Below are 25,282 nucleotides of genomic sequence, written 5' to 3'. Positions count from 1 at the left end.
ACGAGCTGCGAGATCATGACGTGAGCCGAAGTCAGACGCTTAACCAACTGAGCCACCCAGGCGCCCCTGACAGTCTGACTCTTCTCCCAAGGGTCCAACAGTTTTCTCCCATGATTCAAGGACTGAAGGGTTAAGTCCTGGCATGGCAAAAGAGGGGACTCCAGGACCCTGTTCCCACATTGCATCATTGGTTCTGATGCACTGACACCCTTCACTGACTCCCATGCTATACGGGTTGATAAATATTTTGCCCATTGGCCTGAGTATGAGATGCCGATTGACCTGAAGATGGTGACCAAAACCTTTTGATAATATGTATTTGGAGCCTGAAACGTTCCTCTTCTAGGAATTGACTCCACAAAAGTGATGAGAAATGAAAGCGAAGACCTATACGTGAGGCAGTTCTTTGCAGTGTTCTTGAAAGCCCAGGATTATAACCAACTTAAAGGGGATGGTTATATTATAGCACACAATCCTGACAGTATCTTGTAGCCATTGAAAAGTCATGTTATCAAAAGAAAAAAAAAATGTCATGTTATCAAAGAAATTTTAATGACCTGGGAAACTAATGATACAGTGTTAAAAAAAGGTGTAAAGCTATAATTGGTACGATCAAAAGTTTGCAAAAAGGTATATAGATAGAGGTAAGCAGACAGAAACAGTTGTTTGTTGGGACTGTGGGTGATTTACTTTTTTTTTTTTTTTAATGTTGATTTTTGACAGAGAGAGATACAGAGTGAGAGTAGGGGAGGAGCAGAGAGAGAGGGAGACACAGGCTCCAGGCTCTGAGCTGTCAGCACAGAGCCCGACACGGGACTCGAACCCACGAACTGTGAGATCATGACCTGAGCCAAAGTCGGATGCTTAACTGACTGAGCCACCCAGGCGCCCCGCTTTTTTGTTTATAAAGATATTTCCCAGATTTTCTACAGTGCGTTATTCTCCCTCTTACCTAGGAGTATTTTTTTTCCCCTGATGATAAAAATAAAATTGCTCTTTTTAAAATGTGCGTTCAATATATTTTGTATCAGTCGGGTTTCAGTCAGAGAAGCAGGATTACTGGGGGAGACACAGAGCTAAGAGATTCACCCTGAGGCCGGCTAAGCACTCTTTGTCAGGCTGCTGTCTTTATTTCTGTTGCGGAAGCTTCACATTCTGGAGCAGGCAGTTCGGAAGAAAGGTGGGTGTAACTGGGGGGGAGCAAGGATAGGCTGGAGCCCCCAAGGACACACAAGCCAGTGTCCATTCTCTCGACCTCTGGCTCTTGTGTGGGTGTCATGCAGAAGCCTGAACCATTAGTCATGGACCTCAGCACACACACACCTGGGCCAGGAGAAGCTGAGGGAGGATCCAGGGGAAGGTGGGGCAGTTGCAGACCCGCCTGCTGTTCCACACCAACCAGGTGAGCCAGCCGATAAAAGACAAGTATGAAGAACAAAATGGCTGCTGCTTTGCCTCTGGCCTCTATACCTCCTGTGAGAGCCTCTCTTTGTGGCTCCCCGTACCCAGAAGCCTCCAAGAAACGATATCGTTCAGCCTAGCCAAGTCGAGCATTATAAAGCCACCACATACTTGTATTGAAATGAGGAGGAAAAATAAATATTATTTAAAATGCAGCCGGTGCTTGTGTTGTCAAGGCAACCCTGGCTTTTTTTTTTTTTTTTTCCTTCCTTCTTCTTCCTTCCTTTGTCTAGCTCAGGGACCTGTTTTGTTTTTTGTTTTGTTTTGTTTTTCTCCCCTCCATCTCCTCTTTTTTTTTTTTTTTTTAACTCTTCCTTTGTGACATTAAAACAAAGGTGAATCTATAAACCACCCAAAGGTTTTCAGTACCATTTATCTATTTAGGCAGTGACTGTGAAAACATGGTGATCTTGGCCCTGGTGAGATTTCCTGAGTTTTCTGCCCAGAAACGCACTGAAGCCATGTTTCTCATTGCCCTTTCTCCCGTAAGGAGTGTAATCTCAAAGCTAATGACCCATTTCCTTTCTTTAGTTTCATTTTTTTTTTTAAATGTTTGTTTCTTTATTTTTGAGAGAGAGCAGAGGAGGGACAGAGAGAGAAAGAGAGAAAGAATCTCAAGTAGGCTCTGCACCGGCAGGGCAGAGCCCCATGCAGGGCTCAAACTCACGAACTGTGAGATCATGACTTGAGCCAAAATCAAGAGTCAGACGCTCTCGACTGACTCAGACTGAGCCACCCAGGCGCCCCTTTCTTTGTTTTCTTTTAATTGCAAAAGCCAGTGCCGTCAAAATGAACACCAAATTGTAGATTTGGAGTAGAAAATTCAAGGACTCTCTGCCTCTGGCAGCCCTTGAACCAGTGTTGAAATAAAGGGTGGTTGGTTCATGAGTATTTATGTGACTCCTATTCCCGTAATCCCTCGGTTCAATAATGTCAGTTTGGGGCTTTTTTTTTCCTCCTTGTATTAACCAGTTCTGCCATTCTAGCTGTGCCTACTACCACCCTTGTCTTGAAGTCTGCAGAATGGTCCTGAGCTCATAGTTCTGTATTGCCACCTGGTAGGTGGCCAGCTTCATGAATGAAGAAAGCAGTAAGCAAACTTGCCCACAGGGTGAACCAAAACATATCTATCTTCCCCGGTGCTTGGAGAAGTGAACAAATCTAAAATATGGTGGGCAAGTTCTGTAGTCTTTCAATGGGGTTCTATATTCTGGGTCAGGTACAGGCCTCTGTTTTTCAGGCTTCACCAGTAAAAGGACTTCCCTTGGGGTAGATTATCTCCAAGAGCCTTTCAGTCAAGAGATCTGTCTACAAGCTCCCTACATTATGTTTGCCCCTCATAATTGTTCTAAACTGTATTGTAATGTGATTGCCACTATTTTTTCTAAGATAAGCAGAAGGCAAGTAACAGCTATGAGAAAATATTTTGCATAGTTACAGGCCATCTGAAGGGTGACCAGAGAAGGGAGGATACCATTCACTAGGAGATATTTCTGAACCCTTCTGATTTCTCTCTCCTCTGTATAATGAGATCAACTTCATAGGGTGGTTGTGGATATTAAGATAATATGATGTCAGAGTTAACGGAGAGCTTGGGGCATGGTGATGACAGCTGTTGACACTGTCAATGTCAGTGATGGTGACTATGATCAAAATAGTAGTATGGACTCACTTTCTGTTTGTCCACACTCATGCTAGTCTGGGGTTCACGTCCATATTCTTAAACAATGATACCTGGTTTTCACAGAACAGTAGTGAAGATTTTAAAAGCCCTCTCTCCCAGTTGGACCACAGAAACTTTTGGAGGCAGAAATAGTGAGGTAGGAGGATAAATTATAGATCAGGGAAGAAACCAAGACGGTCTTCACTTGTTAGCACCAGAAATGGGCAGGAGGCCCCTTTTGTGTCAGAAGTTCTAGGGCAGTGGCAATCAATGTGTAGTTCCTAAGCTCCTGGGCGGAGCTCTGAATCTGGTATCAGGAGCGCCCTTAATTGGTACTTGGGAAGGTTGGGACCCTGAGAACGTCAGAATCTATCCCACTTCATCTCACCCACCTGCCCACTGCAGTGCTTCAGTCCCTGCTGACCAGCTGCAGCCCTTGGAGATGCTCCCATCATTGGGCTTGCTTGGCAAGCAGTTGTGAACACCACCTGATCTCTGGGAAATGGGTATGTGTGTGGATCAAGCCAGTTTTTAACTAAAATTCCTCTTTGGCTGCCTAGGAAAGGCAAGTGGTTGAAAGATCTTCAGTTTTTGAAATAAGAGCACTAAAAATAGTTTTAAACGAAAACATTACTGCTATTTTTTTTTGCAGTGGGGAAAAATCCCGTGATAGGACACAGCACCAAGAGGTTCCACGAAACAAGTCAGCTTTACAAATAAGTGATTTATTGGGTTGAAATGAGCTAGAATTACCCCCTGTTCAACAATAAAATTTGTTCAGAGTTGCAGCATTATAATTCAATAGTGCATTCTAGCTGTGTGATTTCCAAAATCCATCTAACAAAACAAAACTTCGGCATTGAGGAGATCATAAAAGAATGTTTTAGGGACACTGGGTGGCTTTTGGCTCAGGTCACAATCTCATGGTTCTTGACTTCGAGCCCCTCATCAGTCTGTGTGCTGACAGCTCAGAGCCTAGAGCCTGCTTCGGATTCTGTGTCTCCCTCTCTCTCTGCCCACCCCGCCCCCCCCCCCCCACCTTGTGCTCCGTCTCTCTCTCTCTTTCTCAAAAATGAACAAACATTAAAAAAAAAAAATTAAAATGCTAAAAATAAAAAAGAATGTTTTAGCACAGATACCATTATTGGTAGAAATTGTAAACCTAATTACCAGAGCAGACGTTCTGGGTACCGATAAATTGGCATTCTCTAAAATTTCTGAAAAGAAAACAAATTTCTGATAACTTTCCCCTCCACTCATGGGATAAACTACTATATCCTGGTTGGTGATATGATTTTTCTTGTGAAATTTTAAATATACAAAAAAGTACAGAATATAATGAACACCCGTGTTTAACAACTGCTGACATTTTATAATCACCATGGATTTTTTTTTTAAACATTTATTTATTTTTGAGACAGAGTGAGACAGAGCATGAACAGGGGAGGGTCAGAGAGAGAGGGAGACACAGAATCTGAAACAGGCTCCAGGCTCTGAGCTGTTAGCACAGAGCCCGACGCGGGGCTCGAACTCACAGACCGCGAGATCATGACCTGAGCTGAAGTTGGCCGCTTAACCGACTGAGCCACCCAGGTGCCCCTCACCATGGATCTTTTATTTTATTTATTTTTTTAATATAATTTATTGTCAAGTTGGCTAACATACAGTGGATACAGTGAGCTCTTGGTTTTGGGGGTAGATTCCTGTGATTCATCGCTTACATACAACAGCCAGTGCTCATCCCAACAAGTGCCCTCCGCAGTGCCCACCATGGATTTTTTAAAAAGAAAGGAAACATAAATATAGCTGAAGCCCAAAGGTGACCTATTCTGGAGGTGGTACATGTTTTCTTTTCCTTGCCCAGGTATTTATGACTTTATTCTGCATGTATATATTCATAGACAATATATGGTAGTTCATTTTAACTGCAATATGATGTTCCATTACATGAACACACCACAGTTTAATTATTTCACACCCCTTTGGATAATGCTTACTTGCAGTTTTTCATTATTTTTTAAAAAGTATGGCAATGAACAGCCTTGTGCATGTGTTCAAGAATTTTTCTGGGATAAACACCAAAACATGTAATTCCTGGGTTGTTGGCTGTGAACATTTCCACCTTTAATTGCTCTCTGAAGTTGTCGTAATAATTTAGACCTGCAGCATATTAATTGCCAGCCATCTGAGGGATCTGTACCCTCCGAGGGGAGAGAACTGATACTTTGTTGCCCCGATGAATCGCTTTACTTAAGTTTGAATGTTTCAGATACGAGAAGCTGTCATTCAGTTTTCAAATCGAATCAAACTTAAGTAGCAAATCAAACTTGAAGTAAAAATTACTGAAGTAGAAAGTGCTCATTTAAAGAAGAAGAATCCAAGGTTTGGAAAATGAAAAGCTTTCCATTCAAATACCCATAAAGCCATAGAAAAGTACAAAGTGTTAGAAGTATATAAAAATGGACAGTTCACTCAGCATTATGTTTATTTGATTTGACTACAAAGGAAACTGCTCTGTGTGTGGTTCACCCTTACTCTCCTCCAGACCTCTTTACACCCTTAGTCCCAGACACAAGCAAATTGTGTTTCCATCTTTAGCAGGCTCTTGACTGATATATGTATGCAATCACCCAACACAGGAAGTCCCTCTGAGGCATCGGCCACTTCCCTGATGGACGACAGCCCGGGTACAGGTGCAGGACCAGCACATCTGCACAAGCAGGCAGGCAGGATGTGGCTGGAAATGCCATAATTGGTTTCTTTCTTCCTCTCACCAAAGTACCTTTATCTCGAGCATCGGTAAAAATTGTGAAAGCCTCTCTCCTTTCCTTTCTTAGACTCTTTGATTCCTTTGAATGTTAAGAAATTGAGACGTGTACTTGCTGTGTGTCTACCCCCCATGCCTGAATTCTGAACCAGTTTCTGGGTACAAGTCAATTCCTGGATTTGGGGGTTGTTGATTTTTTTTTTTTTTTAATGTTTATTTATCTTAGAGACAGAATGTGAGCGGGGGAGGTGCAGAGAAAGAGGGAGACATAGACGCTGAAGCAGGCTCCAGGCTCTGAGCTGTCAGCACAGAGCCCAATGCAGGGCTTGAACCCATGAGCTGTGAGGTCGTTACCTGAGCTGAAGTCGTGTGCTTAATCAGCTGAGCCCCCCAGGTGCCAGGGGATTGTTGATTCTTAAGTCTGTAAATACTTTACTCTGCTTGGTTCTTCTTGACAGCCTTGTAAAAAAAAGTGCTTGTGTATCTACTTTGTGGATACCATCTTCCCTTTGTGCTTCCTCATACTTGCATTGCTCCAGTGAGTAACTCTGTTATCCAAGGCCTTGCTTTCACTGTAAATAAGAAATACCAAGTTGGAAGAGGGGGGAGAGAATGACCCTGCATTTGCGTTCACTTACAATCATTCGAACAATAAAAATAAGCCATATAGAGCTGGGGAAAAGTAGGCCATCTTGGTTGGACAGATCAATGAATGTGGAGTCAGGGAGAGAGTGGGTGTCGCTTGTCCTGTGGAGCTCTATCTTTCCCTCTCGAATGGGGGCTAGAGAAGCAACTCTCCCCTCTTTCATTCTGTGCTTGTCACTCATGCCTGTGTCGGTGCTGCACTATGGAGAGAACACTCCAACTTCATCTCTGGTCACTGGAAAAGATGTGTAGCTTTGGGTTTGCATGGAATCTCTGGGAGGGCAGTGGTTCTCAGCTCCCTTTGACAGCTCTCGTACATAACAGATTCCATCATGTGTTGATTGCAGAGTTAGGAGTACATGACTCTCTTGGAGCTCTCAGTCTTTGCCATAGAGTACTCGTCAACAGTGCTGTTGTGGAACCAAGGTGCCAAATGTGTCTGTGTGCGGCCCTTTGAACCCCATGCCTGTGTGTGTTGAAGCACACAAGCACAGGCCCATTTCACTTCCAAAATTCTGCAATCTGCAGGTGTAGAATTACACATTGAGTGTCTCAGTGATAGCTGTATCTCTGTTGGAAAGGACATCACTATATTTCAGATCTGAGAGTCCAGAGCTAGCTGCCCTTTCTGATTATTGCCAGCTCATTGGGTCCCTTAGGGACAAACGGCACAAGAGACACTCCAGACTGATGCACATCCTTTGATTCAGGATTCCTTAGGACTGTGGCCCCCTTCCCTGGTTGACAGAGTGTGCACTGTGAGTAACCTCAAGCAGAGATGGCAAAAAGGTTTATCTTGATTACCAACTCGGAACAGTTGGGGGTTGAAGCCTGGAGCACTTAAAGAACCTTTCAGAGGTTATGAATGGATTCAGTAAGAATAGTGTGGTAATTAATTAGCAATGTCTGCTATGAGACATGATGGGAAAAGGTGGCACATGTAGCAAATTCTCCCATCCTTGCCCTTGAGGGCTTCTCTTGCTCCTAAATTGGAGTTGGACGTTAAGTATCATATTCCATGCTTTTTTCTCCCCGGGTCTCTCCCTGGTCTTCTGCAGACTCTCTAAGTGCCGTGGCACCTACTTTCATAGAACGAATACCCCAAGCCTGCCTGATTTCACCATCTCCTGGAGATAGGTCTATGAAAGACATCAGCAGAAGGAAGTATCCACTTTAGAAGAGGGAGCGAAGAACAAGAACCACTTTTCCTGAGATTCTCCTGTATGTGTATTTATTTTTTTCACCTCACTAATAGCGCTGGTGCATCTAATGCCTTGAATCCATATTATGCTTGGTGCATCTCAGAGCTTCATCCCCTCGTGAAGTAGGAAGAAACTTTGAGCTTCCAGCCTAACTTAGAACATACTGCTAATACTTCTAATTTGGGGTTCTCCAAATTCCTTATACTCCAGGAACCTAGTAATTTGTGGAACTAGAAATGGGTTACAGTAGAAAGTGTACTAAAGAATACCAACTTTAAATTACAGTGTCTTAAATCCTCTTGGCGGTATGGGAACAACACTTGCCTTAAGCATTCTCCAGATAGTATCCTTTTATCTGTCTTCCTATGTAAGGAAAAACATGTGATGCTTCCTCAGTTTCTAAGATGTACTTCCCCATGTCCTCACATTTGGGCATTTCTTAGATGGTGACATCTTCCAACTGATGCTTTTCTTTTTTTATTTCTTCTGCCAACAATTCTGTCGTTAATTCAATAGTATCCCTTAAAGTAAATGATCACTTAAAATGAGAAATACGGTTATGACTCCCCTTCTAGGGGACAATTAATCCTGTCCTAGCATTTTTCACAGTCGTCCTGAGAATGCTTCTCTGAATGGAATATGCCTTTATGGGCTTACTGTTTCCCCTGATTCTCTTCTTAGTTTAATTACTGTTTTCCAAAGCCCTCGCTTTATAGCCTCGTGTTAAGCATTATATTGCAAATCATAAACACACTTTGATTGTTTTCCCAAGAGCAGGTTACAGAACATCAAAACCTGCTTTACGACATTCTGAAAGGCTGGTCTGGTAGCAGCAAATCTGGTAGCAAGATGTGAGGCAACAAAGGCCATTGACACCACTGATTGGATTTCCACACTGCAAACGGGTTTAGTGATGTGTGTCTGAACATGTTAATTTACCAACCAGCTGGACTGAATTGTACCTGGATCTGTAGCACTCCATGGTGGCATGTGGGTCAAAGACTTGACTCTTAACACACTACATAGAAGTAATTTGTTTTATGTCATTGTATACCTTTGTGTCCTAAGCAACAGGGGAATGTGGGCTTGTATCACTTCTGAAAATCACAATTGGAGAATGTTTCTTTCTCTTTGCCATGAAAATGAGGGGGAATTGTCATCTAAAATTGGCTTCAGATGTTGAAGTTATACTGATTGAGATTTTTAGGCTCCACTCATGTTCCATGCTGTGAAGTGCTTTGCCAGAGCAATGACTTGTTAAAATAAATAAAATAAATGTCTTGTAGGATAGGAAGTGGACTGTAAAGTCTCTGCTTTTAGTTCTAGGTAAGGATTGTGGCTATTTTCTTAGATGTATCAGCACATTAAGTGTGTTTCCCCCCAGGATCCTGTAGCATATATATAACTTTTAAGATTTGGGTTCTGTAAAGTCAGCCAAGGCTTTTTCAGGAAAGAACAGGGTGTTAGAACAGACTGAGCCCCTTAGCTCTTTCAGAAATGCCGTTGGTCTCTTTATTCTTGGAGTCATGTTGTTAGTCTTCTGTCTGTTCTATTGCTGCCGTCCTTGGACAGGGACTAGATCTCTTTAAAGTGGCATGCTGCTCTTGCTTTTCTGGGGTTTGTGATTTGGGGGAGAACAAAATGGTAGATGGCTGAGAAGTAGCACAAGCCCAATTTCTAATGGGCAGTGTTTCATTTTAGCTCATTCAGAAATATTTGATCATTTTTACCAGTATAAGTAAAGTTTGTGACATAAAAATATTAATGTGGGGCACCTGGGTGGCTCAGTCAATTTAGCGCCCGACCTTGGCTCAGGTCATGATCTCACAGATCGTGAGTTTGAGCCCTGCGTCGGGATCTATGCTGACAGCTCAGAGCCTGGAGCCTGTTTCAGATTCTGTGTCTTCCTCTCTCTCTGCCCCTCCCCCTCTCGTGCTCGTGTGCTCACTCTCTCAAAAATAAATTTACAAAACATTTAAAAAATATTAATGCAACATTTTGTGCAATGAAGAAAGGTTTCAAAGCATTTTTCCCAGTTGAGCTTAGGAATGCTTACATTTGATTTATATTTTGAAGTTAGAAGACACATTGATGAAGACTGGAGATTAGTGAAAATACAAGAGAGTTAATAGTACTGGACTGTTTCTATCATGATGAGAAAAGGGAGTGAAGTATACAAATGGGTACAGTTCTTTGTAGCTATCCTTGTCATAACTGAGAACCCGTAGTCAGAAGTTTGTGATGCTGTAAGAAACTCTCAGTGCCAAGGTTTGAAAGCATATTGTCACCAGTCTCCTATATCCTGTATTTATGGATCCCTAAAAGGAAAGCAGTAGCTTTGTTCTTTTATTCATGTGTTCTAACACCTAGAATAGTGCCTCGGCCATTATAAAACTCAACAGATATTTACTGGGTGAGTAAATGAATGAGAAGAGAAGCCAGTGATGGAGTTCAGTACTGTGAATTTTGGGGCATGATGAGCAGAGGGATTCTGCTCCTGTCCTGCCCTTGAGAAGTCCTGTGTTCTACAGTATAGTGTCAGCACTGCTCTCAAGTTAGGTTATGTGTTACTCTGAAATGGCGTTGGGGTCCAGCGGTTGAGTGAGGCTTTCTTTCATCCAACAGATTTCTGGGGAGGATAGAAGACTAGGCGTAACTCTGGGTCTAAGGGGGACAGGGTAGAGAGGTCTCAGTGGTTTCAAGTCAGAAACTCAGTGACACACAAATAGAATCCATGCCACACAGCCAAGGCAAGGGAAACTGGCAGAATTGAGATGAGGCGAGTGGTCAGGATAGGTTAGGTGTTCTTGAGCAAGAGCTTTGGGCAAGCCCAAGCATCTGGGTAATTTAGGTGTGAGGAGCCTAGAGCGGTGTTAGTCATACAGCTTGGCTTCTACATTACACCTCTGTAGTTGTGTCCTCTTCAACCAGGAAGTGCTAGTCATGTATCTGTTATTCTGGTAAATTGTAGTTATTATATTAAGGTGGGGGGTGGGGGGAATGTACCGACTGTTCTGTCCATAGCACTCTTCGGAGTGATCTTCACTTTTTACTACCTTTGAGCTGTTTAAGAAATCCGAAAATTGTTTTTGTTAAAAACTAGTAGCAGTGCAATCGATTATGTCCTGTTGATCATTTTTGTATCTATTTACACATATATAATCATATACGCCTTTGCTCTTTGGATTCTCTTTTGAACCTGTTGTCACATCCTATTAGTTCCTGCATTTATTAATGAGTTCAGCAAAATCTTTGACATGAGTTCATGCCATGATTTTAAAATTATCCTCTATCAATATAAAATTTTCTCTTATTTTTTATTTAACTCCCAGTTAGTTGACATATAGTGTAATAATGATTTCAAGAATAGAATTTAGTGATTCATCACTTACATGTGACATCCAGTGCTTATCCCAATAAGTTTCTTTTTAATGTCCATCACCAAGAATTGTTTGAGAAGGGGTAGCTTATTCTAAACGAGCTGAGATCTTTAATAATATTTTACACTGGAGTACAGGATATGATAGCAGGAAGCTCTCTGGGAAAATGTGCGTTGTTTATCGATTCTAGTAAGCTTGATATATATATATATATATATATCTGCAGATATATATATATCTGCATAAAGCAGAGAAGGGGAAAGAGCAGAGCTTGGGGGTCAAAAGAGGTGTTAAACTTCACATACATTCAAGGAAGAAATTCCTGTGATGTTTGAAAGGGTGATGTACAGGAGAGAAGCAGGGGCAATGTAAGTGTAATCCAGAGACTTGAAAAACACTGCTCTAAATGGGTCTTAAACTTCCCACAAAGTTTCTTGGCTAATGAGCCTAGGTTCTATTCACCCAGTTTTAATTCTGTTAACTTGTATTGATGTTTAAGAGATAAAGCATCCTCAATCTTATAATAATACGACCTATTTTATTATTGAGTTTATGGCCAATGTTGTTACAATATGTGTACTTAATAAGACAGGAGCTATGCATGTTTATGCTTCATGAGACATGGATCTTTTATTCTAAATCATAAATGTTATTTGTTGTGAACATTCAAGAAAGCAAGAACTTGTTCTGTTTCATCTTGGGGAGATATTTTGGTCAGAAATCTTCCAGATGCCCTCCTAGTAGAAACTGTCTTAAGTTATGCATCACTGGCATGTGAGAAGATCCCTTTCATAGGGATCTAGATATATTTGTTGGAGTTATTTTTGCAAAAAGTGGACATGAGGGTGTGATAAACTTACGGAAAATTTCAGATTTATTTATGGATTGAAGATAAACTTATGCTATACAGCCAGTGGAGAATTTTTTGCTTGGTATAGAGAAGACTTTGGGTGGACATAATAATTTTATTCAACTTGTTTTGAATATTTGCAGAGTTATTGCTCAGAGGAGAAATTAGACTCTTCCATGCAGTTCCTGAGGGCAAAACTAAGGCCAACAAGTGCTTGAAGTTTTGGGGAGACACCTGTCAATTCAGTCTAAGGTGGATTTTCTAACAGTCAATGAGGGTTATGGTTCTTGGACTCCTTGAAGCCTTCTCTCAGAGAACATACGGACACCTGCTGGCGGCCTTATACGAGGGACCCCTGTGAGGGGAAACTTGGACTGGGGTGTCTCTAGGGTCAAAGGCCTCACTGTATAATTATGATGGCTTTCCTTAGAAAACATACAGATGTTCTGCAGCACCAGGAAAAAATGGGGAAGAGGATTTGCTGCTCAGACATGGCTGTAAGTGCTAAATATGAAAGCCATTGTTATTGCAAGTCACCCTCCAGTCTTTCCAGAAAATGACTGACATTCTGAGGCTTAGGAGGAGGTGTTGGGTTTCCTGCCAGACGCAGAAGCCGCTGTTCTGTAATCATTCTTCGTGTGGGCCCAACCGGATTTGGGCAGCAGATGCACTTGATGTGTAATTGTGGCAGTGGCCAAAAATGTAACCAGGATTGGCAGCCCCAGGGACCACATGACTATCCTGAAATGTGACAACATAAGAATTATTTTTTGAAACCAACTGCCTCCCTTTGGCAAGTTTCAAATGTGGGGTGTAGTTTTAGCCCCACTGATAGGGGTTACAGGGAAGGGCTGTTGGAGGGACTGAGGAAAGCAATAGTCTCGGGAACCCAGGTTTGTGGACCTGCTGGTTCTTCTCTTCCCAGTGAACAGTAAGACAGAAAGATTTGGAGGCAAAAAAATCAGGATTTAAAAGACCGAATGATGCCATGCAGTTTTAAAAATGAGGATTAAACCACTTTCAAGGTATAGTGAGCTTGGTAAGAAGGTGGACTTTTCAGGCAGGGCAGGTCCTGCCTCTTCGCTAGACAACAGTGCCAGTTCCTGGGCGAATTCCCCATACTTGAGGAGCTGATCCTAACTTAGAGCCGGGGTTCACTGCAGATGGAGTGCCTTGAAGGAGAGGAGAAAACCTGGAAAATAATTGATGACCAACTTGGAACGGTGATGCACCCCTGCCCTTTTGAGAGCCAGGCTTATTCTAGCACAGGGGGTGACAAACTATGGCCCGTGGGCCAAATCTAGCCACTTAACTGTTTTTGTAAATAAAGCGTTACTGACACAGGGCAGTGCTCCTTCACCCGAACATAGTTGGAGCTGCTCTCACACCGTACAGTGGCAGAACCGAGTGGTCGCAACAGACTCCGTGGTCCCCGAAGCCTGAAATCTTTGTTATGGGGGCCTTTACGGAAGAAGCTGGCCAGCGCCTGGTCTGTCAGGTTATTCCACCGTGACCGTCTTAGGAGAGGATGCTGATTACACTGTTACTGAGTCAGGAGGGAAAGTTGGCAGAAGTTATTAGCAAGGTCTTCCACACAGTACTTTCCACCTTCCATCCCACCTGCTCTTCCTTCCCTGTTCCTTGGACCTGTTTCCTGTCGTTCACTTGAGCTTATTAGAGGACATACACATTGGGGAGTCATACCTAATAGGATAAAATATCTTGGCCTGTCTGCCCCTTTCTCGTTAGTATTCTGTAAAAATTCTAGGTGTAAATTTATTTAACACCTGTTTCATTCATCAGTATATGGGGCTGGGTCCATGACATCCAAAATAGTAATGACAATTTAATGCAACAGGTAACTAGTTTGATCATTAACAAGGGATAGGATTTCTTGATCCTATATATAATCACAGTTAACATGTTTTCTAGTAGTGTCTTCTTTATAAGTGGAACAAGCTTTGATTAGTATTTAGTTACCTTTACCTATGATAAAAATGACCAGAATGAACTCTACTCTGTATCATACCGAAACAATGCCTTTCTGCTGTTGAAGTTCATTTAGTTAAATCTTAATACGTCTCTCCTATCGTTGAGTCAATGGTACTCGTATATGTTGTTAGAGGATTTTTAGCCAATATAGTCAGTGAAAGAATGTGTCTTTCACAAGTATTCTCTAAGAATCTCAGGGGTTTGTAACAGTGAACGTGGAGATTTATGGCTTTAGTTGGCCAAGTGCATATTCTTCAGCCTGTGATTTGTGGTCTCGTGAACAACCACAAAACACGTCCTTTGCAATTAATTGCCCTTTGTACAGCCTATTTTGGGTCTTACTAACAGCATGCGAAACTGAAGAAAAACTCTACCAGTTCTTACATATTATTACTTGGAAAATGATCCTATTAAAAATTTGCCCTGTGGTAATTTCAAAAGAAGTCATTCTTAAAGACTTAATTTTCAAACTGTGCTTTGAGTCTCACTGAAAGACTTTAGGTGCTACTAAGAAATTGTTTCACACCCAAAAATGAAAGTGTGGAAATTTCAAAAATTTTAATATCCTTCGAGTACATAAGTCTTAGTCCAAATCATAAAATTTCTTTGCATAAACATTTGATATTAGGGTTGTAGTGTGTTTTAGAAGTAGAAAATCCTGTGAGAAGACAGTAGCAAAATGTTTTTATTTTTTTATTTTATTTCTTTGTCTGATAAAGGAAATTTTATTTATTTTATTTTTTATTTTTAATTTTGCTCTTTGATTTCTTTTTTTTTTTAATTTTATTAATTTACATCCAAATTAGTTCGCATAGAGTGCAACAATGATTTATTTGCTGTGGGGAGCAGGGTGGTGCCCCAGGTGTAGAGAACAGAGACATCCCAAATGTCACGGGATCTTGTTGACTTGATGATGCATTTCATGTTACATAGAACATCTTAAAAAGCACTTGTCTTAACAGAACATACAGAGCTTTAGTGCTTCTATTTTAACTGTGAAAGATAGTGCATATACTCGGCAAAATAGAAGTTTAAATTATACAACAGTTTATAAGTGAAAGACCTTTCTTATTGCTACCCAAAGATAGCCATTGTTCAATTTTCCTGTATATATTTCCAGAAATGTTTGTATGTTAAGTGTACATGTTTTTTCTACAGATGAGAAATCATATTCTGAGGCATCCTCCCCCCTTCCCATACTATATTTGGCCACTTTGAATGTCATTACATAATTCTACTTCATTCTGTGTTACTGCCACAAAGTAATTTATTCACCCATCTCCCTTTCCATATATTTGTTCGCTTTGTTATTTGGCTGATTCAAACAGCACTGCAGTGAAAAAGATCTTTGTAGTATACATCTATGCAGTGTAAATATACAATTGTGGGCTGACTTCCTGAAAGTAGACTTAAAGGAGGGTCAAAGGCTGTGTGTGTGGTTTTCAGTTTGAACAATTACTGCCAAATGTCCCTCCGAACCGGTTGGTCTGATTTTTACAGTCCTAGCATAACAAGGACTTAGAATGGCCATAGCTGCAGCACATTCACAGCGTGGAGCCTGCCTGGGATTCTCTCCCCCTCTCTCTGCTCCTCCCCCTCTCGTGTTCCCCTGCTCCTCCCCCTTGCTCACACATGTGCTTGTATGCACTTTCTTTCTCCAAATGAATAAAACATTAAAAAAAAAAAAAAAAAAGAATGGTCATAGCTGGCGATTTTGGAACAGTATCCTTACCATCCTAGCTAACATTTATTAAGCATGTTCTGTGTGTACTGTTCTCGGTGCTTCCTTTACTTGTAATAACCTATTGAATCTTCACAATGACCCTGCGGAGTAGGCACCCATTTTACAGATAAGGAAACTAAAACTGAGTCATACAGGAAGGTTACTTAACTAAAACGGAGTCATATAGGAAGGTTACTTAACTTGCCTGCCTATACATCACCATAAGTAGTGAGTGGCTGAAGATTCGAGTATATTTCTGTTGGTGATGGAAGACGAACATAGCCAGCTTGGATTGGTAGAGATGATTCACAAAATGAGAGACAGAAGTCTGGGACATAGCTGTGAATGTTTACCTCAGGAAGAGTACAAAGAAATAATGCAAAATTTATTCTTGTGGGCAAAGTGATGTGGAGAAAAATAAATGTACTCTTAGGCCTTTTAAGAGAATCGGGGAGGCCCTCTTAGAATTTTTTTCACTAGCCACTGACCAGAGATTTGGAATAAAAAATTGTACCAGTTGAAAATGAGGCCAAGTTAGAAAACCGATGTGTGTGTATTTTTTTTTTTTTATCTTCTAAATGAGTTGGTTAATTAAAGCCTGGTTTTTTAAAAACGTCAATTTCTTGGTTGTCCCTTGTGCCATACCAGTTTCGTTTTCTAGCCAAAGGGTTTTTGTTTTGTTTTGACAATGGAAGAAAAGTAGATAACAAGAAAAGAGTTTAATGCTAGTCAGGCAGAAAGCAAAGCTCGGGGTGTCCCTCCGGCAGGTCTTGTCTGTCAATGTCCTCTAATTCATGGTGTCAACCTACCAAGGAAACAGAGTGAGTTGGATTAAAGAAATAGTAAAACTAGTGTTGGGCACCCCCCCCCCCCGGCCAATTACCTTATACAAGAAGTAGCTGTTGAAAGTTAAGTGTTTTAAATAATTGGGTCACTGAACAACATAAATTTTAAAAAATGATTTGTTTTAAGAAATTGGGCCCTCAACCTGAGTACAGTACACTCTGGTTTTCTGTGACCACTATTAGAATTCCATAGAATCTTACAGCTTATGGGGACTTTAGAAACAGTCTTGTCTTACCCTCTTGATTTGGAGAGAGAAAAATGAGGCCCAGAGATAATTAAACTTGCCAAGAAATACTGATTAAGTACACCAAAAAGTAGGTTTTGGGATCTCATCTTCAGATAGCCAATCTGGGCATTTTCCCACCATACCATCGCTCTGAAAATAAGTGATGTTTGCAAGTATTATCTAAATGTTAAATTTTCTGATGATTACTAACGTAAAATGTTGATATCAATTTAGTGCTAATTATTTAATAGACCTAAAGATAGGCATATAAGCATAAATGTTTGTAACACTTTGAAAAGGAATCAAAACTAGATTTTAATATAAATTATCCATTCTATGGGTAGAATAAAAAAGGATTTAATGTGATTGCTAGAATTTGTATTCTCATGGGGCAAACCTTCTCTAGGTGTCATTAAGTGCTACCCACAATATTTTAATTTTTTTAATTAAAAATTTTTTTTAATGTTTATTCATTTCTTGAGAGAGAGAGAGAGAGCGAGCGAGTGTGAGTGGGGGAGGGACAAAGAGAGAGGGAGACAGAAAATATGAAGCAGGCCCCAGGCTGTAAGCTGTCAGCACAGAGCCTGACACAGAGCTCGAACCCACGAACCATGAGATCATGACCTGAAGTCTGACACTTAAACAAATGAGTCACCCAGGCGCATCATACCCACAATCTGTTTTAAAAGGGGAAAATAGAACTTTTTAAAAGAATATAGAATGAAACCAATAATCTCGCTTATTAGAGAAAATTTCTAATGGGATCAGTCAAGGCAATAATCAAAAGCAGGGTTAGATGTATATGGTTTAAGAAGGGATTTGTTTGCAATTCCAGTGTCCAGAACTGCTCTGTGCTATCACAGCTCATCTTCACGCAGTCTTGAGAAATCCCCATGAAGGCGGCTGTTAGACTGGTGGATAATGGAACAGGAGAACAAGTTAGGGAAAAGCTTCGTAAGTGCTGTCTGTATGCATGCATCTAAATAGATAAGGCATTGATAAAGGGGCCAAAGAGTTCCCGCAGAAAAAGTCTAGAGAGAGGGATCAGAGCTAATCCAAGCAGGACATCAGACCTTAGAATAATGTTCACAATGAGGGTGATATTCAGAAATGTTGAATATAGCAAAAATAGCAATAAAGATTTGGGGAAAAGCAGTCATTTCTGGCCACTAACCATGTTTGAGTTTCTCATACAATAAGGTGGTTAAGAGTGAAAGGCCAGTTTCTCACTCAGTATGTATTGCTTGTGATTAATCTGAGGTCTATTCTTAGGAAAGAGGTTGCCCTGGTTCTTTCTCACTGGCCCTGAATTTCTAGTGGGGGGACCTTTGGCAACTCACCCGTCTTCTCTTTGCCCCTGTTTCCTTCTCACTAAAATGAGTGCGGTGACTTCCTGCCCCACCCAGTAGATCACATGAAGAGCACAGTGTGTAGAACGGTTTTTGACACAATAGGCTGTGCATGTGTCATTACTGCTGCTGCTTCCCTTACAGCTGAGACAATTTATGCAATCTTGTTTATTTTTCCACTTGTTTCTCCATAACAAATAAAAAAGAAGGGAGGCAGATCCTTCAAAGAAGAACACATGTCAGAGGCTGGTAACACCTAGGACCCAGTTGCTTCCCAGGAACATCAGACATGTACTTTCATCAGCAGTTTCTTTCACGGACTTCTTAGGAGACAGTCTTCCCCTCGGCGTGTCTCAGTGTCCCGTGCTCTTTTGGGGGGGGGGGGGGAACTCCCGAGAACAATTGCATGTATCTCTTCCTGGCCTGTGTCTCTGCATAACAGCAGCCGCACGACATAGGAAGAGAGAGTTGATTCGCAGATGTGTTTCACTTGGCTCCTGGAGCACACATCTGTGTAGAAGAACCAGGATCGCACAGAGGAAACTGGAGACACGTTGCCAAAATGAAGAACTCTGAGGATCACCCCCAGGAATATAGTGATAACAGTACTTTTACGAGAAGCTTTTATATACGTTAGCTCATTTGATTTTCTCAGCACTGAGGCATGTGAAATAAAAATGAAGCTGTCTTCCCCCTATTTTGACTACAGTATCTAGGTCTACTCTTAATATGTTTACATTATTAAAGCATTTCCAAAGTGTAAAGATTTCTCTCCCTATGCTAATCTTCAGCTTCTAAAATGGTCTCCTGCTCTGTTAGCTGCGACTATTAAGCTTACAACAGATGGGCTCTCGTGGGACCCCAGACAGGGGACAGAATTTTGTTGTAGTTTTGGACATTTGCCCTAGTTTGAGGGACTAGAAAGACCTGGCACCTTCTATTTCATTTTATAGGTTCAAATACCGTTGGCTATCACTGTGGGTTTTGGCTTGCTGAATGCACTGGTAACTGGGGTTTTGCTAACTTTAATTCTCCATTTTAGGAGGAGAGAAGGGTTCAGCATTTACACTGCCATTGTAACTATTTTGTTAACATGTTAAATAATAGTCAAGGACTGTTCTAAAAACTCATCAGATTTCTTAAGCTTTTTAAAACCGTGCAAGTGTAATACAGTCTAACTTCAAAGCTGCTGCTATAGCCTTTGTCCCCATCATCTGGCTTGTTCAGTCTCCAGATGAGTTCCGATATTCTTTACTGCCAGCCTTTAAGGCACCGTAAGCACTGATTACTTTGCCTTCTTTTTGTGACTACTTAAAGAATAGTTTTGAGAGGCACCTGGGTGACTCAGTTGTTAAGCCTCTGACTTAGGCTCAGCTCATGATCTCACAGTTCTCGAGTTCAAGCCCCACATTGGGCTCTCTTCTGTCAGCCCAGAGCCTGCTTCGGATCTTCTGTCCCCCTCTCTCTCTGTCCCTTCCCCTTCTCAAAAACAAATAAACATTTTTTAAAAGCACGGGTGGGGGGTGGGGCGGTGCCTGGGTGGCTCATTTGGGTAAGCATCCAACTCTTGATTTCGGCTCAGGTCATAATCTCACGGTTTTGCCGGTTTGAGCCTCACGGGGCCCTCTTGCACTAACCTCGCAGAGCCTACTTGAGATTTCTCTCTCTCTCTCTCTCTCTCTCTCTCTCTCTCAAATAAATACACTTAAAAAAAAGAATAGTTTTGAAATGACATTTCTTTTATCTCACCCCATAGACCTGCCTCAAAAGATTTGCTTAGAAAAAGTGTTTTTGAGATAAAGTATAGGACTGAAATGAAAAGTCCCACCTTGAAACTGCTATCTCAAGGACTGAGATTCTTGACATCAGTTAATGGGTAGTGACTACTTCATTGTCTTGTAGCAATGTACCTGGCCCAGCACCTTCCCCAAGGGGACAGGGAATAGCAGTTGTACCAAGGTGTTCTCTGAATGTGAAGCTAAAGACTGAAATTGCCCTCTGAGTCTGTTTGATCACACAAATGACTTACAGCCACATAGGTTTGCAAACATGCCTGGAAAGCCCCAACTCCAATGCCGTCTTCTGATGAACTCAGTGTTGCCGTGGAGCCGAAGCCACAGCCCCCTAATTTTGGGGGGAGGTGAGGGTTCAGGCTGGCAGGGAGCTGCCATCCACAGAAGCCCTGAGGGCCCTGGTGCTGGCTTCATGTCACCCTGTTTTGTAAGATGAGTAATGTGTGTTCATTTTACTACTTTCCATCCACTGTCCGGCTTTGTTCTACCTTCTCATCTGAAGCAGTACCTAGTTTTGGTTACATCAAATGAAACCCTTCAAAATTTTTACTGTCTTCTGGAGTCTGAATAAACTAACTAAAAAAGTTTAATTAACAGCTGGCCAAATCCTGTGGTCATTTTTTAAGACAACTTTCCTTCTTTTGTGGATTTCATCCAGACATATAATTGAGCAATACTGTCCTCAGTGTGACACAGAGATCCTTTGTGAGATCCTTTGTCCTCACAAAACACACTGTACCCTTCCCAGTACTATTGTGTCCCCGAAGGAAAGCAGTATCATAACATGGTGTGGCTGAGTTCCCACTTCAATCCTCCTACAGTCAATAACACCGTAACAACTTTTGTGGTGACAGATGGTAACTAGACTTACTGTGGTTGCCATTCCGTATTGTTTATAAATGTCGCATCACTACGTTGTACACCTGAAACTAATACAGTGTTTTATGCCCTTTGTTCTACAGTTTTTAAAACATATACGCTACAAAAGTGATAAAATAGTAAATTTCTCTTGATGCATGGTTCAGAAAATGTCCCCTTGTCACCCCTAACTCTGACTTTCGCACTGTCTTGTGTCTAGCCAAGTGGACAGTCAGCTGATGAAAGCCAACATTTGAAGACAGATATCTTCGATCTCGTTGTCTTCTAATGTCTTCTATGTAGGCCACTGCCTAGATGCTGTGAAAGTCAGATGTGCTTATGGCCATTGTGTGTACATATCTGGCTGTGTGTTACTTTTTTTTCTTTCTATCTAGGACCAGGAAGAAAACAAGGGAGCAACAAGTTGGCCTGAATTCTACATTGATCAGCTCAATTCCATGGCTGCTGTAGGTATACTTTCTGTTCAGTAGCATAATTTAAAATGCAAATTTGTCACACAATTGCGCCGGAAATTCTCTTGAGTAAGAACTACCAAATGTCATCATCTTTCCAGACTCCGTTCCAAACACTCAGTGTTGGTGGCGGCTGCAGGGGGCGGGGGAAAGGAGGGCAGAAGTGGTACTTGGCAAAATGATTTTTTTCCAATATGTTTTACATAAAATCAGCACACACTAAAATACAAGTCAGTTTAATGTTATAAGAGGAAATGTAATCTTAACTCTGGCTTATGTTCAACTTTAACTTGCAATTGCTCTTACTGATCATCTGGAGCTTTGTTGTAGCAGCACTATTCTACAAGTTAATACCATTGGAAGGTAATGCAATGAAACTATTCCTTCTCTCTTCTCCTCCCATTCTCTTTTCGCTGAGGACTTGCCTACTAAGTTCCTGGATTCTTGATTTCACAGGGCAGCCAGGTACTCTTTTACTCTGTTAAATTAACAAAAGGAGTCTATGGAATAGGTGGCTGAATGAAGAAGCACAATAATTATGCCGAGATGTCCGTGGGAAATCTTTGGTTAAATAATTGCTTGAAATCCATTCTCAGTATCTGAAATACGCATCTTTATCACACGGACGTCTCTGTGATACCAGCGTTCTGAGCAGCTTGAAGGGCACCTATCGATCCCAGCTAAGATACGCAGCAGAAAACAAGTCGTCAACTTCTGAGTGTTAGCAGCTCAAATCCTACTCATGTTGATAAAAACCGGAGATTGCCCACAGTGGAACAGTCTCATGATTTTAAGAGTCTCTCTGTTAGATTCAACTTTGAGTTTATAATATCCAAGCAAAATGATAGCTTCCATGACAAATACTTTCCTCTACCTCTTCCTTTCCTCCTCCCGCTGAGCCTTTTTGGAGAGTTAGCTTCTTAAGACTTAGGGCAGACATTTTTAAAAACATTGTCTAATATTTTGCTGCTGCTTCTGCTGCAAACGTTAAAAACTGGCTAGAATATATGAATCACTCCCACTTTTACTAAACTTTCAGAGGGCTTCACTTTTAGTAACTTCCTCTTTTCTAGTTTTTCCTTTGAAGATACTTCTGCTGTTGCACAATGAATAATAAACAGCCTGGTAAATGTGAACGGGGCTGTATAAATTATAGAAGAAACTGCTAAGCTTTTGCCCTGAGGATTTCTAGTCTAAAAGCAGAAAATAATCTCCACAGCCATCCAGGATAAGGCATCTTGCACAGTGGCAGAAATGAGTAAAGGGTGATCTCAGCATTTGTATGAATATGTTAGCAGAATGCGAGGCTTGTGGTGACCATCAGGGATTTTCTGTGTATCACCTAAGCAGTAATAATTTAGAGCCACTTACATTTCCTTAGTGTGAAGATTGTATTCTCAATTCTTGTTCCTGGCTGTTAGAGTGGGGGAAAAAAAAGAGCTGTGGGCAGGCTGTCTTTCTTTCTAATTAAGTCAGCATTGTTTGATGTAACAAGGGAAGTTGCTTCTTCGTTAATGAATTCACTTCTATCAATGGAGAAGTACTAAATACCATGGCATTTTCTTTCCTTCAAATTTTGGGGGCAGTTAGGTTAATTTGTCCTTTAGTGACTTAATCCATGCCTTGTATGGAGTCAGCCTGGCTCATTTCCTGCACTAGAAGGTCTGTGATGTGCCAATATGAGGCACTTCTTTAAGAGCCTCCTTTCTCCCTTGGCCAGCTCCTTGGACAACCTTTTGCTACATTCATGAGTCATCTACATTTTAATTATATTTGTTTCCTAATCCGAAGTCCTCTCCAAGAGTGTCTCAAGGCAATTAAATCGTCAGTCACTTGGCTATTCTTTGTGTTTAACAACTAACAAAGCTTTCTAATGCTCCTTTAAGAACAGAGCTGGCATCTGTCTAGGGTTAAAGGCAAAAAGCAGTAACAGCTCATGAGTCAACGAGACCTTAGAACTCCTGCATATGTAAAGAACAAGGAGTTCTGATGAGACCAAAAACCCTATGCTGAATTTTCTGTCTTTCTCACCAAATGTGTTGCCACCACCTCCTCCTATAGTTCTGGCTGATCTCTCTGATAACTGTATTGGAGAAGTCCCAATGACACCCAGCAGAAATCCCGAGACATTGTCCCTGGGGACTGGAAACACATACAGCTCTTCCATATCCTTTCATGGCCTGGCAGCTGGACTCGAGCTCTCTAGCTTAGAGATTTGTTGGAGGGGCATTATCCACATTGTTATCATCCATTGTCTTCGGCATCAACAGCACCTACTGCCATTGAGTGTGAAGCTTGTGACAGGCAGTATAACAGGCACTTTATATGTTGTTTTAAATCCTTATAAGCACCCGGTGCTATAAGTGCTGTTGATAGATAAGGAGTCAGGACTTGGAGAAAGGTTACCTTGCCCAAGGTCATCTAATTAGGAAACAGTAGAGCTGGAATTTAAACCTATCAGTCTGAGCTCACAGATTCCTTTCCAATTTGCCTCTCACTAATTCAGTTTTTAAAACCCTTTGGCAAGTACCAGAGGCCTGGTGATCCCACCCTCCCCCACCCCCACCCCGCCTCCAACTTTTCTGAGGTGGGGCAGGCATCTGTTTCCGTTAAGGCCTCCAGAGTCTGATGAACTGTCCAGGTCGAGAATTGCAGCACTTACTGGTCTGTGAAGCCGTTTGTGGAACAAGTTCAGTTACTTTACGTAAGCCTCTTCACAAGAATGCTTTGTTCTTGAAAGGACCCCTGAGTGATCGGTTGGCTTTTAAAGAGTGAAAAACAGTGTAATAAAAGTACAGCCCAACAGGTTCGAGAAGGACCTGGCCCTCCTTTGTATGTGGCTTCTTCTCTGCGCTCTCAAGGAGGAAGATGTGAGGTGAAGTGCAGCGTGCTTAGCCGACTGGCTTATTGACTTCACACCAGTGAAATGTCTCAAACAGGAGCTTGGTTCCAGACTCCTAGCCAAGAATGATTTCTGTGCTTGGTTTGTCCTTCTTTCTCAGACTTGCATGTTCCAATGTAAGCTTAGTAGCCTTCATTAGAACATCCTCTGTCAGCACACTTTGTCTTTTGCCCACCTCTCAAGTGAGCAGGGATTTGGTAAGTGCATAGAGCACCCCAGGAGGCTACCACAACCTAGGCTGTGTAGACCAAGGTGCACGCTAGATGTTTAGCCTAGCAGCCATCTTTAGAAAGGTGGGCATAGCTTCTTTTTCTACAAAAAGCTGCAAACCAAGCCTTCTTCCTACATGTGAAACTTGAAAACTTTTGACTTTATATAAATCATGTTGAAAAGTCACATTACAGCGACACGTCCATATACATATCCTCAGTTTTCTCAGTACAACAAACACAGTCTTAGAATCAAGTCTAATTGCATCACATGCAGAAAAGAGTATGTCACCTCTGTTTGGAGAGGAAGGTAATGGTCCTTATACTGGGAAAGGAAATTCCAATTTAATTTTCTTGACTTTTCATAAATCTCCCAGCTCTACTAGGGAGAGACTTAATGTAGTCCGTCTTGATTCAGATGTTTCACCCTCTCCAAGATTGTTAAAAGAGTAAATACATACATCTTTCTTTAGAATTAGTGAACCATAATAAGAAATGTATGTCTCTGTGTGATTAAGTTTAGGAACGAGCGGTGATGTTCATGAACGGCTTTATTCTGAGCTGCAGATTCAAAAAGTGATTGCTTAAGAGTCTAAACAAGTTCAGCTTTGCCTTAGGGGATTAAACATACTTGGCTGGATTCATGCTGAATTTTCCAGGGAATACGTCTCCTAGAGCTCTGAAGAAATTTATTGGCTATTTCTGCACATAGCCTCTTCCCCTACCATCCATTGGTCACAGCTGTCTAGGCGCATCACCAAGCAAGAGGACAGTGTCAGCAGAAACAATAACCAGTTTGAAAAACAAGATTTTACGGATTTTTATTTCAGTTGCCTTAAATGATACTGATACATTTGTTTGTTTGGAGGTTTACCCCCTCCTAGTCATGAAGTCAAATTTAGGCTTCAGTTAACATTTAGTTACTCAGTGCTGATACTATTAA

The 25,282-nt window shown here is 41.4% G+C and overlaps 1 protein-coding gene across 1 annotated transcript in view; it reads left to right on the top strand.

Annotated features, from left to right (window-relative positions):
* The window catches only part of DAAM1 (dishevelled associated activator of morphogenesis 1), a 175,349-nt gene that overhangs the window by 95,559 nt on the left and 54,508 nt on the right, over positions 1–25,282 (top strand). Inside the window, 1 exon segment of the mRNA XM_047079568.1 lies at positions 21,151–21,222. Within this exon segment, the coding sequence (XP_046935524.1) occupies positions 21,151–21,222 (72 nt within the window).

The sequence above is a fragment of the Lynx rufus genome, unplaced genomic scaffold, assembly GCF_022079265.1.
Source record: "Lynx rufus isolate CCGP_SWC_20201006 ecotype Redwood Valley unplaced genomic scaffold, mLynRuf1.p SCAF_17, whole genome shotgun sequence".
In the NCBI taxonomy this organism is placed as follows: domain Eukaryota; kingdom Metazoa; phylum Chordata; class Mammalia; order Carnivora; family Felidae; genus Lynx; species Lynx rufus.
The sequence above is the reverse complement of the archived record's forward strand: the minus strand, read 5'-3'. Positions and strand labels throughout refer to the sequence as shown.